Here is a 15,292-nt window from a genome sequence, read left to right as displayed (position 1 = left end):
GGAACATTATTCTGAAGTTGTTGCACACTTTTTTGTAGCTGAACCTCTGAGAAACTCTCTAAGATGTTTTTTGTACCCAATCGTGTTACTGACCTGTTGCTAACTAACCTAATTAGTTGCAAAAGGTTTTTTTTTTTTACTTAGCTGTTTCTTTTCACTACTGCTGACATTTTCAGCCTTTTTTGCCCCTGTTCTAACTTTTTTGACACGTCGCTGCATCAAAATTCAAAATGAGTATATTTTATAAAGTTTCACTGTTTAAACTTTTATGAGATTTGCAAATCTGTTTTTATTATTATCGTTATTATTATTATTATTATTATTATTTAAAAGAGAACCAAAGCCTAACCCTAAACGTTGGGTTTGATGTTTACGTTGACTATGTAATGTTGTGACGTCCGGTGAAAATCACCAAAACAAACACCTGTGTTTAATCTGTAATTTCAAAAGAGACATTTAAGGCTCACTGATGTACTGATGGACCGTAATTTAAGATCCCAGTTGTAACAAACACTGTATCCTACTGGGTTCACATTTTGGCTCTCATTTTACCCGCAGTCTGATCATTTATGTTACTCAAGTAATTTACTCACATCCTAAATAAATATAGTATCTACTCTGTATACAGTGCAGAAACGATCAATAACACCAACAAATCATGCAAAATTAAAAATAACATTTTACATCAAATTTAGCAGCACTGGGTCACAGAGATGGTTAATGTTGGGAATTGAGAACCGGTTCTTGTAGAGAATCGGTGCTCGTTAGTCTCCCTCCCGATCGATCGGTTCTTGCCCTCTCTCTACGATCAGCTGATTTCGGTCTACAGCGTGGATATGGACATAACTTTTATTTCTATTGCACAAAAGACTGCGAGCGCGATGGTAAACTGAAGACTGCTCCAGAACAGAAACGACGGCATTATACTGTTAACACAACTTTGGATCCTGGCAAGCAACCTGCACAGACAGCAAGCTAACGCTAAGCTAGCCAAGAACCCAGAGTGACGTTAAAGCTGAATAAATGCTGACCCCAGACCAGCGCCGTGATGAAGCGAGCCAAATTTGTTTGAATGTAAGGGATTACACAACCTACATACCAAACTCAGAGGTCTGTTCTGGCAAGCATCCACATGATTGTCCATGATTGTGAAGTGAAGCATAAACTTAGTGTGGGTGTGAAAATCCCAACAACAAATAACACCATTATCATGCAACTATTAACTCCCTCATTCGCAGCCTTGATGCTGTTAGAACTGACTTGGGTAAAATGTGCATATTAATTTGCCACCAAACACAGTCATGTATGAATGTGCTACTACTCCTGTGAGGGAGACATTCTTTACAATTAACAGTGCCTCGCTGTTCTGGAAATTTCTAAGGCTTTCATTTCTAAGTAATTGTTGTTTTGGGGGACAGATTTGCATTCGTTAGACAGTGCAGCTCTGTCAGGCAGAAAATTCAAGGGAGACAAACTGCAGAGTGTCAGGTCTAGCTGGCCGGGAGCAAGACTGTTGGAGTGGTAACCTCAAAAAGAAGAACGAAAGAAAGCTAATTTAAACAGATTTGAAAAGCAAAGAGACAGCAAAACTGTTTAAGCGTGTTACTGTGCACACAGCTCAAGAGAATGTAGAGAAAATGAAAGAGATAATGTGGAATAAAAACAAAAGATGGTGAGTGGAGGAGTAAACACAGAGTTAGGAGAGGGCTTGCCAGCAGACCCAGGCATTGGCTGTCTTTGTTATCGGTTTGCACAGAAATGTCAGAGCGCTGTGACATTCTCCCCTACAGCTTCCCCTGCTGCCCAGCCACTACTCTGCAGCACACACACCGTGTAGGAGCACATGCACTCTTATTCACATAACCTCATGCATGCACTGCAACATGACACAAATATAGCTTTCATTATTCACTCACACATGCCTGCAGGGCTGAGGCTTTGTTTGTAATGTAGGAAAGATAGCAAATATTGTCGCTGGAAAAAAGAAGGTTTTGAAGGTCAATATTTGGCATGGCCACCTTTTTTCTTGAACACTGCCTAAAGTCTCTTAGGCAAGCTTACTTGTAATTTATTTAAGTATTCTTCAGGAATACCTCTCCGGGTTTCTTGAAGGACGTTCCAAAGCCTTATTGGAAGCCCTTTATTTGATTCTCCGTCAAGATGATCCTACACTGCTCCGGTAACGTTCATGTCCGAGCTCCAGGCAGAGCATCTGCTGTGTGCTGTTCTGTCCAGGTATGCGTTTACTGCATTGGCAATTGCTATGCTGAAAGCTTTTTCCAATCCAAAGCTTTCAGATGATGTTGGACACTCGGTGTACTTGGTGCTAACAATGATTAGAACTAAAAGCACCTTGTGCCACTGATTTTCAGTCTAGTTCTTAGTCTTCATGTCCTGGCGCTCCTTTGTTTATGTGTCGTTTTCTGTTTCCTGTGTACGTCTTTTGTTGTGTCTGTGCCTCGTTCCTCTTAGCTGTTTCCATGTTCCTCTGCTTGTGCATCGTTCCGTCTCCTCAGTCTGTTATGTGTTTCCTGTCTGTGTTTTCCATGTCATGTGTTCTCACAGTCTTCATCTCATTACGTTTCCTGTTTTATTTTGACAGTCTCGTGTTTGCATGTTCAGTGTGTTTAGTTTTGCTTCCCCCGTGGCGTCATGTTCATTTGTGTCAGCTGTGTTTCCACTTCCCTTATTACCCTGCTGTGTCTTCCTTTGTTCAGTGTCAGGTTGGCTGTTGTCTTTTGCGTCATGTCTCCATGTTCCAGGTATCTGTGTGGCCACGTTTATATTTAGAATAGAATAGAATAGAATAGCCTTTATTGTCATTGTACAGAGTACAACGAAATTGGAGTGCCACTCCCTTGGTGCAAGTTTCAATAATAAATATAAATGTAAAATATAAAAAGTACAAAAAAAAAACAATCGTAAGTACTCAAACAATAGTATGTACAATATATACAGGATAGCAGCATTAATATAATGACAGTATGAATAGCAGCATAATATAATGACAGTGATGGTATGGAATAGGTTCAATTGTTTTTGTGCTTATTTACTACGGTGATAGCTCTGGGAAAGAAGCTATCCCTGAATCTGTTTGTCCTGGTTTTATGTGACCTGTACCGTCGGCCTGACGGTAATAGTTCAAACAGTTGGTTGCTGGGGTGAGAGTGGTCCTTGATGATATTGCCAGCTCTGCTGAGGTACCGAGAGTTTGCAGTGACCTCCAGGCTGGGCAGAGAGCAGCCAGTGATCTTCTGGGCTGTGTTGATGACCCTCTGCAGTACTTTCCTGTCCGCAGCTGAGCACCCTGCATACCATGTTGTTATGCCGTACGTTAGGATGCTGTCTATGGTGGCTCTGTAAAATGTCACCAGCAGCCTCTCCTCCAGGTTGTTCCTCCTGAGCACTCTCAGAAAGTGGAGACGCTGCTGGGCCTTTTTAACCACCGCTGTAGTATTTGCAGTCCAGGAGAGGTCATCAGATATCTGCACGCCCAGAAACCTCATGGACTGTACCCTCTCCACACAGCTCCCGTGGATGTAGAGTGGGACCGGGTCTGCTCTGCCCTTCCTGAAGTCCAAGATAAGTTCTTTAGTTTTCGTGGTGTTCAGTTGGAGGTTGTTAACTGAACACCACTCAGTCAGTCTGTTGACCTCATCTCTGTAGTCCGACTCATCCCCCCTTGAGCTTTCCCAGTTTAGGTTATTGTTTGTGCATCGCTTTGTATTTCTCCTTCAGCCATAATAAACAGCTGGCTTTCACTTAACATTAACGTTCTCATCCTCAATGTTACGGTCCAAAACTTTGTTTTGTCTGCATTTGTCTCCTCTGTTCTCCACTTTAGGAATCTCTGGAATCACCTTGTTTCTCCAAAAACTATTGGGTCTTTATTTTTTTAGATATATTAGCCTTCTTCAGTTTGTCACACAGGTTCTGTATGAGTGATTTCCTTATTTAGCAGTAACAAAGCCTTGGTGTGGTGCAATTACAGTCATTTTAACCCTTTAAGACCTACCATAGAACCAAGTCCGCCAGAGCTTATTTTATATTTTTACAGGCTGTGGTGCCATTTTTGGGAGCATTTCAAGTTGCTATACATCAATACAACCATTATAACCCAGATTTTAATAATATGTCTGCATTAAGTGCATAGTAATTACATAAATTGCAAAAAAGTGCAATAAACTACAAAAAAATTGAAAATCGTTTTTGTTTTTTTAACATATATTTCTAGTTAGAGAAATTTAAGAGGCTTATCCCTCAAAACTGTAAATACAAAAAAGTTGCACAAAATAGTTTCCCACCACAGGAAATTTATTTTGAGTGTCTTCATAGTTTTATTTTTGAAATACACCAATTTTTATATACTGCAGGAAAAATGAAAATAAATATTATACTGCAAATTTGCAAAAAAAAGCAGCATGTGCATCAAAATAAACTATTTCCAGCAGTGCAATATGAGTCCTCAGCATCCCAGAAACGACACAGAAAGTCATAAAGTCAAACATAACTTTTAAAAACACCAGTATAGGCTCATGAGGCCCTGATGGTAAAAAACTACATTTCCGCAAAATGACGTCACTTCCAGTTTTGGGCAGGTCATGGCGGACAGGAAGTGTTACAAACAGCTGATCGGATCGGCAAAGCGTGTTTCTGGAATATTATGTTTTTGTTGCTGCAAGTGCTTTTTATGCAGTTTTTTCAAAGCTATATGTGGAAGGAAACCGTGACCGAGGACAAGCTGATGGCATAAGATGTAAGTATAACTCCTCCGGTTTCATATGCAAAAAAATTATTGCGCTAGCTTACGTGGTTCCGGTTCTACCGGGATTTAAAACTAGTTACGCAAAACAGAGCGTGCAGAACACCGGCTCCAACCGGCTTTAAAGGGTTGAAAAACTTGTGATTAATCACAGTCAATCCATAATTTAACACGAGGGCTTTTTTGGCTTTTTCCCTTTTATAAATGAAATCACTTAAAATTATATTTTGTATTTAATTTGTCTTCGTCTAATATGAAAAGTTGTTTTATGATCTAAAACATGTAATTGTACATTCTAATATGTAAAAAACTAAGAAATCTTTATTTTCTTTATTGTTTGAGTTTATGTCCAGTAACTTCACTGTTGGATATAATGCTCACTATTCTCACGGCATTTTCTTCTTTGTCCAATAAGAAAAAAAAAAACAGCCACAGAAAAGACATTTTATTGGTGGCCCGCTGCCCCCTTTTATGGTGCTCCACCACTTTTCAACTAAAATGACAAGAAAGAAAGAAAAAGCCAGAGAGAAGCGTGTGCACCTTCAGCACTTAAAGCAGTGCAATAATCATTAACAAATATGTTTTTGTGTTTGCTTCAATCCTCTCACAATCTGCAGTTAATGACCACCAGACGTATAAAAGGGTCAACCGGCTGAATGCATGAACTGAATGACTGATTCATCGTAAACACATCAATAAGGCTGAGCTGACATGTTGAATAAGTAGACTGTTCAGTAGACAGATTTGCAGGCATATGTTAAAAAAACGTAGAGTCTTCAGAACCGCATCCTTCATCTTATCGCTGAGCTCAATTAAGTCTGGCATCCATGGCAACTACAGCACAAAGGAGCTGTCAGATCACACCACACTGGAAATAAAATCAGTTTATCTACTTTGGTTTATTCAGACAGGCACTTTTTTTTAAAGAATACACAATAATTTAATTGCATTTTAAATTTGATCAAGCGGAGCTGCATGATGGTTACTAACAGATGATGTCAGAGCTGACCCAGTAAGCGTTTTTAAATGATATTTCCTGGCACTGAAATAGAAAAGTCAAAGTAAACCTGTCTGCTTAACCAACTCATCTCTAAAAGTTAGTACGATGTGATGGTTCCAGGGTTATATGAGCTCTTGCACCCAGTGGGGCAAACCAATTAAGATTTTCCTGCCTGTCATATTTCCTATTTAATTCCCATAGGCTACTGGTGCTGCTACTGGTGCTGCTACTGGCTCAGACATATACAGTCCAGTACAGGGTGTATCAAGAAGAGCCCATTTTCAAAAGTCTGTATTTTTTCAAGTACTGGACATTTCTGGTGAATTTTAAAATACGTAGCAGGATATTACCTGCAAAGGTTCACAAGTGCTCAGGACACATGAGATATGTCCGTACAATAATCAAACTCTGCCTATATGTTATGAGCAGGTCTGAAGTCACTACAGCCACTGGTGTTGTTACGCTACCAATACCGGCAACCACGTGAACCTCACGAATCCTCTTTCTAGTGTGGAGCAGGGAAATTATTTTACTGCTATTGTTAAATTATCATCATTATTACCATTGCATTAATAATATAATCTGGAGTTTATATTGCATTCAGGGGTTGAACAGTGTGTGTCTTTCAGAAAGGCTAAAAGTAACAGGACAGGAAACAGGCTTGGAGAGTTTTGCAGAAGTGAAAGTTATTTTGAGCAGCAGGCTAAGACGAGGCTTTAACAATGTAACAGATAGCTTTAAGAAGGCCTTAAGCAGTTATGACTATTTTATACACAATGCATATCTGTGCTTATTAAAGAGTTGGAGCTCGGTCAATTAATTGGGGGTCGGAGGCAAAGTGTGCGTAGGCAAAATGCAGAGTGTGTGCGTGAAATAAGGGAGTATTGTTTTTACATCAAGGTTTAGTAGAACTAAAGTAGAACATTACAAACAAACAGATAAAAAAGTAAAATTGAAGAGAGAAAATAACTGACAATTACATTAATGAATAGAAAACACACATACACAAAGTGCCATATGTGAAATTATTCTAGGAAGGAGTCAGAAGTGAGATAGTTTAATATAAGATGCAATGAAGGAAGCAGCGTACACTCCTTTAATTTCCAGAGCCAGTGTGTTCCCTCCCCTGCCCACTTGGGCCCCGTATCAGGCGAGTATGGAAGGCTGGATAGCCCATGACGGGTAAGATCCCACCTCGAAACCCTGGGACAACCTAAGGCAGGCACAGCCACGATTACTCGGCCTCACTCAGTCCCGGTGAGCTCAGACTCACGGGTGAGATGAAGGGAAGAAGACGGGACCTTAAGGGTAAAGCCGCTGGGCTAAGGCGAAGGGGGTAAGTGGCAAGTGGAGCCCTGACTTCTGGCTGAGGAGCAGGAATGCTGTTATTTAAGGGGAACTAGAATTTGGGTCAGTAAATTTGGGTAGGAGTAAATTGACTGTTTAAAGGCAAAATTGTGCAGGAGTCTGACACACTGCAAAAGCAACATATGCAAATTCACATACACAAACAGAAAATGCATTAACCTTATAAAGACAAGACAAGCTCATGATGATTATTTGTATAGATACTGATTAAACCTGGCTTAGAACACAAAGATACGCAATGAAGATCAGTTTGCTACTTGTATGAGTGGTAGAATGGTGTGAATGGTTAATGAAATACACTTGAGTTTGAAGCTGAGGAATAACTCAAAAGAAGCTATATGACAAAGTGAGTTATGGAAAAAAGAAACGGTGATTAAAGTAGTTTTAAAAGAGTGACTTAGGAGTGCTCTCGTACTGAGTGATCAAGTAGTGATCACTGTAGAAAGAAATAAAATGATTTAATGAGTTGGTGATGTTTAAACATATGTTTCTGTTGTTACAGCAACTCATTGAGAGATGACTCAGTATGCAAATTAGTTGGAGTGAGTGGTGACGAAGGAACTTCCTGTGTGTGTGTGTGTGTGACTGAGGAAGTGACTTTCAGGAGAGGAAGCACGGCAGACAAGAGGAGTGCAGATTTGGGTAGGAAATAATTTATAGTTTAGTGATATGTTGTTGTAAGGGGGTCTTATGCTGAATGTAAGTATGTTACAGAGCATAAGGGGGTGATTTTTGTGTGCAAATTGTGTGGTTTTAATGAGACTTTCGGTGTATTGAGGAGGTGAAATTATGTGGTGGCAAGACTTTTGTGTGTTTAAGGTTGTTGTGGTGATGGGTTGATTCTGTCAGTTAGGTTCGGGTTGTTGTTGTTTTTGTTTTTAATAGAGGGAGTTTTAGGAAACATGGACATGTCTAAAAATCGGGCCCATTATTTTGTAACAGTGCACTTAAAGAAAACCTGTCAGGTGATTTTGTTTTGTGTTTTGTGAGCTAACAATCAGCTCTATTTTTTCATTTCTGTTCTAAGCAGGCCTGAAACAGCGCTGAAAATTCTCGGGAAGAGCAAATATAAGGGGGCTTTCCAGATTACAATTGGCTGAGGAGAAAGCTACCTGGGGACTAGTCAGGTCGTAAGTCCCTGTAAAAAGGATTTTATGCGAGTCAATCCAGTCCAAAAGCATAAAGAAATATTTTCCTATGGAAAATAAAAAAATGACTGAGCTCATTTTGCTGAGGGTGGAGAATCTGACGCGGGAAGCTCCACTATTAGCAAAAATATGGAGTGAATGTGTGGATGAATACATGTGGACAAACAATTTGTTTTTACCAGAGAAAATTTCTGTTTTGTTTTGTTGACTGGGGTTAGATTATGGGATTATAGTATATTGTTGGGAGAAGGCCAAATGTTACGGGGGAGGCATTTTCTGATATAACTCAGTTACCATTAATTGTAGAAAGACATGACTGATAACTGTTCTGTTTTAAGTTTATTTTTATGACATAGATTGGATCATGAGTGGGGAAACTGAGCATTTTTAAGTTTTGTATAGTATCTTGACACATGAAATGTATCAAGATAAAGGGGGGTTTAGGGTTTAATAATTTAATTGTTTAATAATTTAGGATCATTTTAGGACCTTTTGGGTTTTTGATCATTTGGATATGGTAAAACTGAAACTGTTATTTTTAAGTTAAGGTTAAAGGATTAAAGTGAACTTGTCACGGTTTGCGGGGCAAGCCGTGTGGAGTTGTAGAAAAGGACCCAAAAGGCGGCAGCTCTGGTGCAGGTGAATATTTATTTACAACGGTGGGCACAAAACAGCACTGGTGGAAAAACAAGAAACCGGAAACCTAAACTGGGTAAGCTAATAACACAAACCAGAAACGAGGATGCAGGGAGGTCCGGGGAAATACACAAGAGACGCAGGGAGACCGAGGGGAAACAACACAGACGAACCAGCAACTACCATAACAGAAGACACAACTTAAATACACCCAGAGAGCACGGGGAGAACACAGACATAACAGGCTGGGGGAAACATGGAATAAACATAAAGAGAGACGAGAGCTCATAAATACACAGAGGGGCACAAGGGGGTAAGAGTCACAAAGGGAAAAACACTTAGGGAACACCACAACAGGACACCTCAGAAAACCTGGCCTAAATAAGGAGCGAAAATACAAGGAACCAAGAATACTGGGCCAACATGGCCCAGGACCATGACAGAACTGAATCCTGTTTAGAAGATACAATGTCGGTTTCTCAAAGCTGTGAATAAATCTTAGAGGGAAAATTAGTGAGGGTTGAAGGAGTAGAACAGCTTTGATTTCTTTTTGATTTCTAGAAGTAGTGGTTATAATGTAGGCGTACACATACAGATATTACATAGGAGGTATTTTTAGGATAAAGGGGAGAGCTTATAAATAGAAATGATTTTTATACATATTGCATTTTTTGATATGAGTTATTGAAGTTATTGAAGGATTGTACGCGTTTACAGACACAGAGTTAAGAAACACACATGACAGTATTGATTCCAGGCAAAAGGCCTCAAATTCATTTAGCTTTTTGACTGAACTTAAAGAAGGACCAAAGAGGAAGGAAAGCATATATTTTGGTTAAGTCTGATAAATTAGAATTAGAAGGTATTGTTACATTAAAGGGAGCAAATGAAATAAAAAGGCTATACCAAAAACAGGTGATAACATAGGAAATGTGAGGTTTTAAAATGAAGTTAGTGTTAACACACAGGAGTTGTTTTTAAGCAGCATTTAGCTATGATGAAATGTATACAGGAGTAATTGCTTATATGCTTAAACTTAATTGATTAAAGTGGTTGTTTTTCTTTTGGAGCTTTTAGTAGAATAGGCTGGTTCTAATGATTTTTTGTTAGAAAGGTGGACAGTTTGTGTACTGGGGGTCGATGATCAGATAGGAAAATAGAGCGAGCAACCGGACGTGAAAGCAGGGCTTAAAGAGTTTTAAAGGGATGAGTAACGTTGAAGAATATATATAAATATAAGTCAATAAGTTAAGAACATAATTAGGATCAGGCTTTTGATTACAGAGTCCCAAAAAGGATAAGTTAGGGAGATGCAGGAAAAGGTGTTTTGTTTCCTTTGCAGAAGATCGATCTCGGCGACCACAGGAGGGGCGAGGATCCTGGAGATCTCGAGGCCTGCTGAACCACCAGAGAGGGACCGAGAAAACCTAAGCTTACACATGGAGTGTTCTCGAATGGGAGCTGGTTGAGCCAGAGGACGGCTAGAGAGGGTCTGAGCGAGGACACAATGTATTGCGACCTCTGGTGTTCCAGAGGTCGAGAGAGGGAGTGTGGAGCAGGGAAATTATTTTACTGCTATTGTTAAATAATCATCATTATTACCATTGCATTAATAATATAATCTGGAGTTTATATTGCATTCAGGGGTTGAACAGTGTGTGTCTTTCAGAAAGGCTAAAAGTAACAGGACAGGAAACAGGCTTGGAGAGTTTTGCAGAAGTGAAAGTTATTTTGAGCAGCAGGCTAAGACGAGGCTTTAACAATGTAACAGATAGCTTTAAGAAGGCCTTAAGCAGTTATGACTATTTTATACACAATGCATATCTGTGCTTATTAAAGAGTTGGAGCTCGGTCAATTAATTGGGGGTCGGAAGCTTTGTTCGGCGCGATGTCCGGACAATCTATTGTGCAAGTGACTTGGAGCCATAGAAGGAATTGCAATACATGCTTACAAAACACTTATATATCAGATCATTTTATATTAAGGTTTTAGTAGAGGTTCTTGGTTAAAACATTTATTTAGTAGAAGACATACACATAGTCTCAGTGAGCTTCTGGTCTAGTGAAAGGTCAAAAGTGCAGCAGGTGAATTGAGAAAGAGCATGTGAGGTCAACACATACACACACATGAGTTAGATTTATTTAGAGGAGAGATTAGTCATGTCTGGTTGTAACTGCAAAAGTGTCTCGGTAAAAGAGGAACCGTCCTTGTTGTCTCGGCAAGAAAGAGGAACAATTTACTTTAAGACAAGAACGGAAAGTACCAGCCATGAAAATAGAAGATGATCTTCTGGGTTAAAAGTCATTGTGGTGTTGATCTGATCTATGTATAAAATGTATCTGTGACGCATGAAGGGGCGTCAGTAAATCAAACCCTGATGCTATAAAATATCTGTTCATGCTTTGATTAAGTTGGAGATCACTTGCTGTCGGCGTACAGAGTGTTCTTCCCACACGTGTGTAGTCATTAAAATCATTGTTTGACCAAGACCTTCTGGACCATGGGTGGTTTGTACTCTCCCTCCTCAATTTTGAACCTTAACACTAGCTACCTGTTTGAGTTATTGGTGATGAATAGCTGTGAATTAAAGCACTCTGGAATATGATTATTGTGTTTGATGCACCCTGGGTTTGTACAGAGTGGGCAGAGAAACATACAGTGACATGTAAACACCTCACACAGACACATGCATCACTGTAATTACTGAAAAAAGCCACAAGCAACAGACGCAGCTTCGAGACATTCTCAGCCTTAGAAACCACATCGTGAAAATGTAGCAAAATAAGAGACCAAAAAAAACAAAGGCATCCAATTATTTGGTATTTTCTTGACATCAGAGCTCAACAGTGAGACTTTTGACATGATTTCTGACATCAAAATGCGCTTTTGTTTTGACTGTATTATTCTAACAGGATTTAACTGTGCAGTTTGTCGGCCTATTATCTCGTTCTGTACAGCCAGTAATGACATGCTGTTGCTTACCAAATGTATACCATTGCATAAGCAGCGTCTGTATTAGCAATTCATAACACAAGTCAGCATGAAGTTGTCAACAGCTCAAAACGTCTCTGTGGGAAGCCATGTGTGTGTGTGTGTGTGTGTGTGTGTGTGTGAGAGTGTGTGTGTGTGTGTGTGTGTGTGTGTGTGTGTGTGTGTGTGTGTGTGTGTGTGTGTGTGTGTGTGTCTCCTGTGCCTGGTGACTCATCCATCTTATCCGGGAAGCTCTGTTGGTGATTAAGGTGTTTAGGAGTTTGCTTTTTGTGTTCACATCGTCAGAACAAACACAGTGAGAAGCATCGTGTATATATTTTACCATTTGTTCTTCTAATCATACAACTTTATATTTTACATTGACTGCATTTCTCCCAGAGGGTCTGTAGGTGTATACCTGCCCAACAGGGACACACGAGCATCATCAGCACCATGGACAGCGCAACTATGACAGATGAAAACACATTATGACACTTTGCTCGTATGCACTGACACAAGTAAAAGACACAATAGTCGCTCCTGTTTGTCTTCAGAAAGCAGTGCATCCATTTGTGAAAGTTTGAAACAGCTTAAGTAACCCACTTTTATGTGACATAAATTGAAATGTGTTCACTACAATAAACCATTTAACGCCCAAACAAAACTTGGCAGAACGCACCAAAAGACATTTTGTGCAAAATGTTACCACCTCCGCAAATTATTGCCTATGAATCATGTTCTATATAACCCGTGAAGAAAAAGCAACAATTTTTTCAATCTGAAGTTTCAGCTTTATGCATAGACATCCTGCATTTCTATGCAGGTGGCAGAAGGTGAGCAAAATAGGACTTTTTGAAATCATGTACGTCTGAGCTGCATTTATTTATATTCTGGGCTCGAAGTGCGAAGCTGTCACATTAAAAAAACAACAGTTATAGCAGTGACAGCAGCTCAGAGAACGGGAAAGGAAGCGATGGTGACAAAGTGACAAATACATCTAAGAGAATATCAACATTTACACCAGAAGTCAAAGGTGAAGAGTTTTCATAAAGGCTCTGCCAGCCATGCCTCAAAATGATTTATTTTGAAACACTTGACCGTGAGATGTTCGCAGCAGAGATGGGAAGAGAATTTACTGCAACAGCTGCAAAGTCTATAACAGATGTGACAAGATCACATTTCAAGCAACCACATTTAAAAATATAACAAAAGTAATTTACCAAATGACCTGAATAATTATCTTAATTTGCTAGAAACTCTTGTTTGGCTTATGTAGACACATAATGAAAATTCTGATAAAGTAGAGACTAAAGTCACAATATTTGAATTTGCTGTTTAACACTCTCAATACCAATAATAACACAGTACAGAGAGCCTATGCAACCAACAAGATTTCTTTTACTTCACTGTCCTTTATTTGTCTGTCTCTGTTTCCAAGGATACCATTACCCAAAAAGTGCTGCCAAACGATGTAAATGTTGTAAAAACAAAACAAAACTCATATCTGTATTGCGGTGTATAAATATGAAAACACCAATACTTGAATTCATACAAACAGTAGCACAGAAGAAGTTCACTGCTTTCACTAATGATATTGGACTTTATGTGATTTTATGATTAAGGTTAGCAATGTGATACTGACTCTGCCACAAACCACACAGCTCAGGACAGAAGTATAAATGTCATCAACACAACCTTTTCTTGCTGCAGATCATAGAACATCTCAAGTGTAACAGCCACACTATGTGTAACATTATTGTGTAGTTAAACCCATTTAGACCTCAGTTCTGTCCAGAGTCCCTCAACAGTCACCTACCTGTAGGGGATCCCTCCAGCACCTCTCCTGTGTACCGTGGTTCTTTGAAGATGGGACGGTTGTCATTTTGGTCAATGACATTAATCCTGAATACTTGTGGTCCCTCGATAAGGTTTCCACTGTAGTCTGTGGTCGATACCTCCAGCTGTGTGAAAGAACACAAAGACGAGTTAAAGACATTTTGTTTTCCAGTTGTCGACTAACTTTTATTTAGAGCGTTCTTCATAGAACTGCAGGTAAGCTCAAATGATGTGCTGTTGTCTCACCGCTCTTTAAATACAAAGCCATTTGTCAGTAAAAATGTGTTTTATATTCGTCTATACGTAACAATGATGCTTGGTAGCTGAAAATGACCATAAAATAACTGACACCATAACAGACACAGATAGAACATCCACTAGAAATAAAAAAAAAAAACATAGCTAGATCAATAAACAAAAACAAAACATTATCCACTGATTTCCATTTCACTGAGTAAAATAAGCATCTGATTGCCTACAACCCAGAGGAAACCACAGTTTCCCCCAGGAAGAGAAATGCTGATTAGGACACAAATACCATCATCCCCACAATCAATCACAGAGGTGGAAACATTACTTTGGGGCTGTTTACCTACTGAGGGGCCAATGGATTCAGCCATGAACCATAACATTGAGGATGAGAACCTCCTTCTTTCAGCCAGAACACTTTAGGATTTAGAGAGTTTCTGTCAGGAGCAGTGAGACACGTTTCCTCCTTAGATGAGTGCAAACCTGGTGACCAACTTCAAGACACATCCTGCCCCGTGACAAAGGCTTCTCCATGAATACCAAGTGTTGCTTTATTTGGGGATCAAATACTTATTTCACGTAATGGCTTGCAGTCCACTGTGGCCTCTTTTTTTATGACTATATATGTTGTATTCTTTGTGAGCACTCACAAAAATACCCATATAAGACATAAGGCAAACACTGATAACATATAAGACTTATCCTGTACTTATTTAGTTTACCTCCTTTACCTCACGGAGGGATCTTGTATTGGCCTACATTAAATATTAATGTTTGCAGTTTTCCTTATGCTGCAGTACTTCTTGTGATTCAAGTGTAGCATGACATCCCAGTGTACTTCAGACCCAGCAACACACTCAGACAGAAACTGGTTCACCCAAAAGACAAAACTCCTAAAAACAAACTTAACAATGTGGTGTTTGCTGTACAGTGCAGCGAGGAATGCTCAGACCAAAAAGGCTAGACAGCGCCTGTATCACCTACGACAACTGAGGAAGTTCAGGGTCTCTCCAAAGATCCTCAGGATTTTCTATACAGGTGCTGTGGAGAGCATCCTCACACAGAACATGACATCGTGGTTTGGGAACAGCTGTGTGAAGGACCAAAAAGCTCTCCAGAGAGTGATCCGTACAGCAGAACGCTGCTGCAGGATTGCTCTCCCCCCGCTTCAGGACACCTACACCAGGAGATGCCGGACTAGAGCAGCGCAGATACTGAAGGACCCGTCCCATCCTGGCAACAAACTGTTCCAACTTCTGCAATCTGGTAGAAGGTTCAGCATCTTCCGGGCAAGGACAGAGAGACTCAAGAAGAGCTTCTAT

The 15,292-nt window shown here is 39.8% G+C and overlaps 1 protein-coding gene across 1 annotated transcript in view; it reads right to left on the bottom strand.

Annotated features, from left to right (window-relative positions):
* Window positions 1-15,292, bottom strand: part of cdh13 (cadherin 13, H-cadherin (heart)) — a 436,452-nt gene that overhangs the window by 175,850 nt on the left and 245,310 nt on the right. The window contains exon 7 of the mRNA XM_085461175.1: window positions 13,702-13,846. Within this exon, the coding sequence (XP_085317301.1) occupies window positions 13,702-13,846 (145 nt within the window). The remainder of the gene's footprint in view (window positions 1-13,701; window positions 13,847-15,292) is intronic.

This window comes from Copadichromis virginalis, linkage group LG7 (assembly GCF_057382275.1).
Source record: "Copadichromis virginalis isolate Kocher_CV1m ecotype Utaka linkage group LG7, C_Virginalis_male_GT1.1, whole genome shotgun sequence".
In the NCBI taxonomy this organism is placed as follows: Eukaryota; Metazoa; Chordata; class Actinopteri; order Cichliformes; family Cichlidae; genus Copadichromis; species Copadichromis virginalis.
The sequence above is the reverse complement of the archived record's forward strand: the minus strand, read 5'-3'. Positions and strand labels throughout refer to the sequence as shown.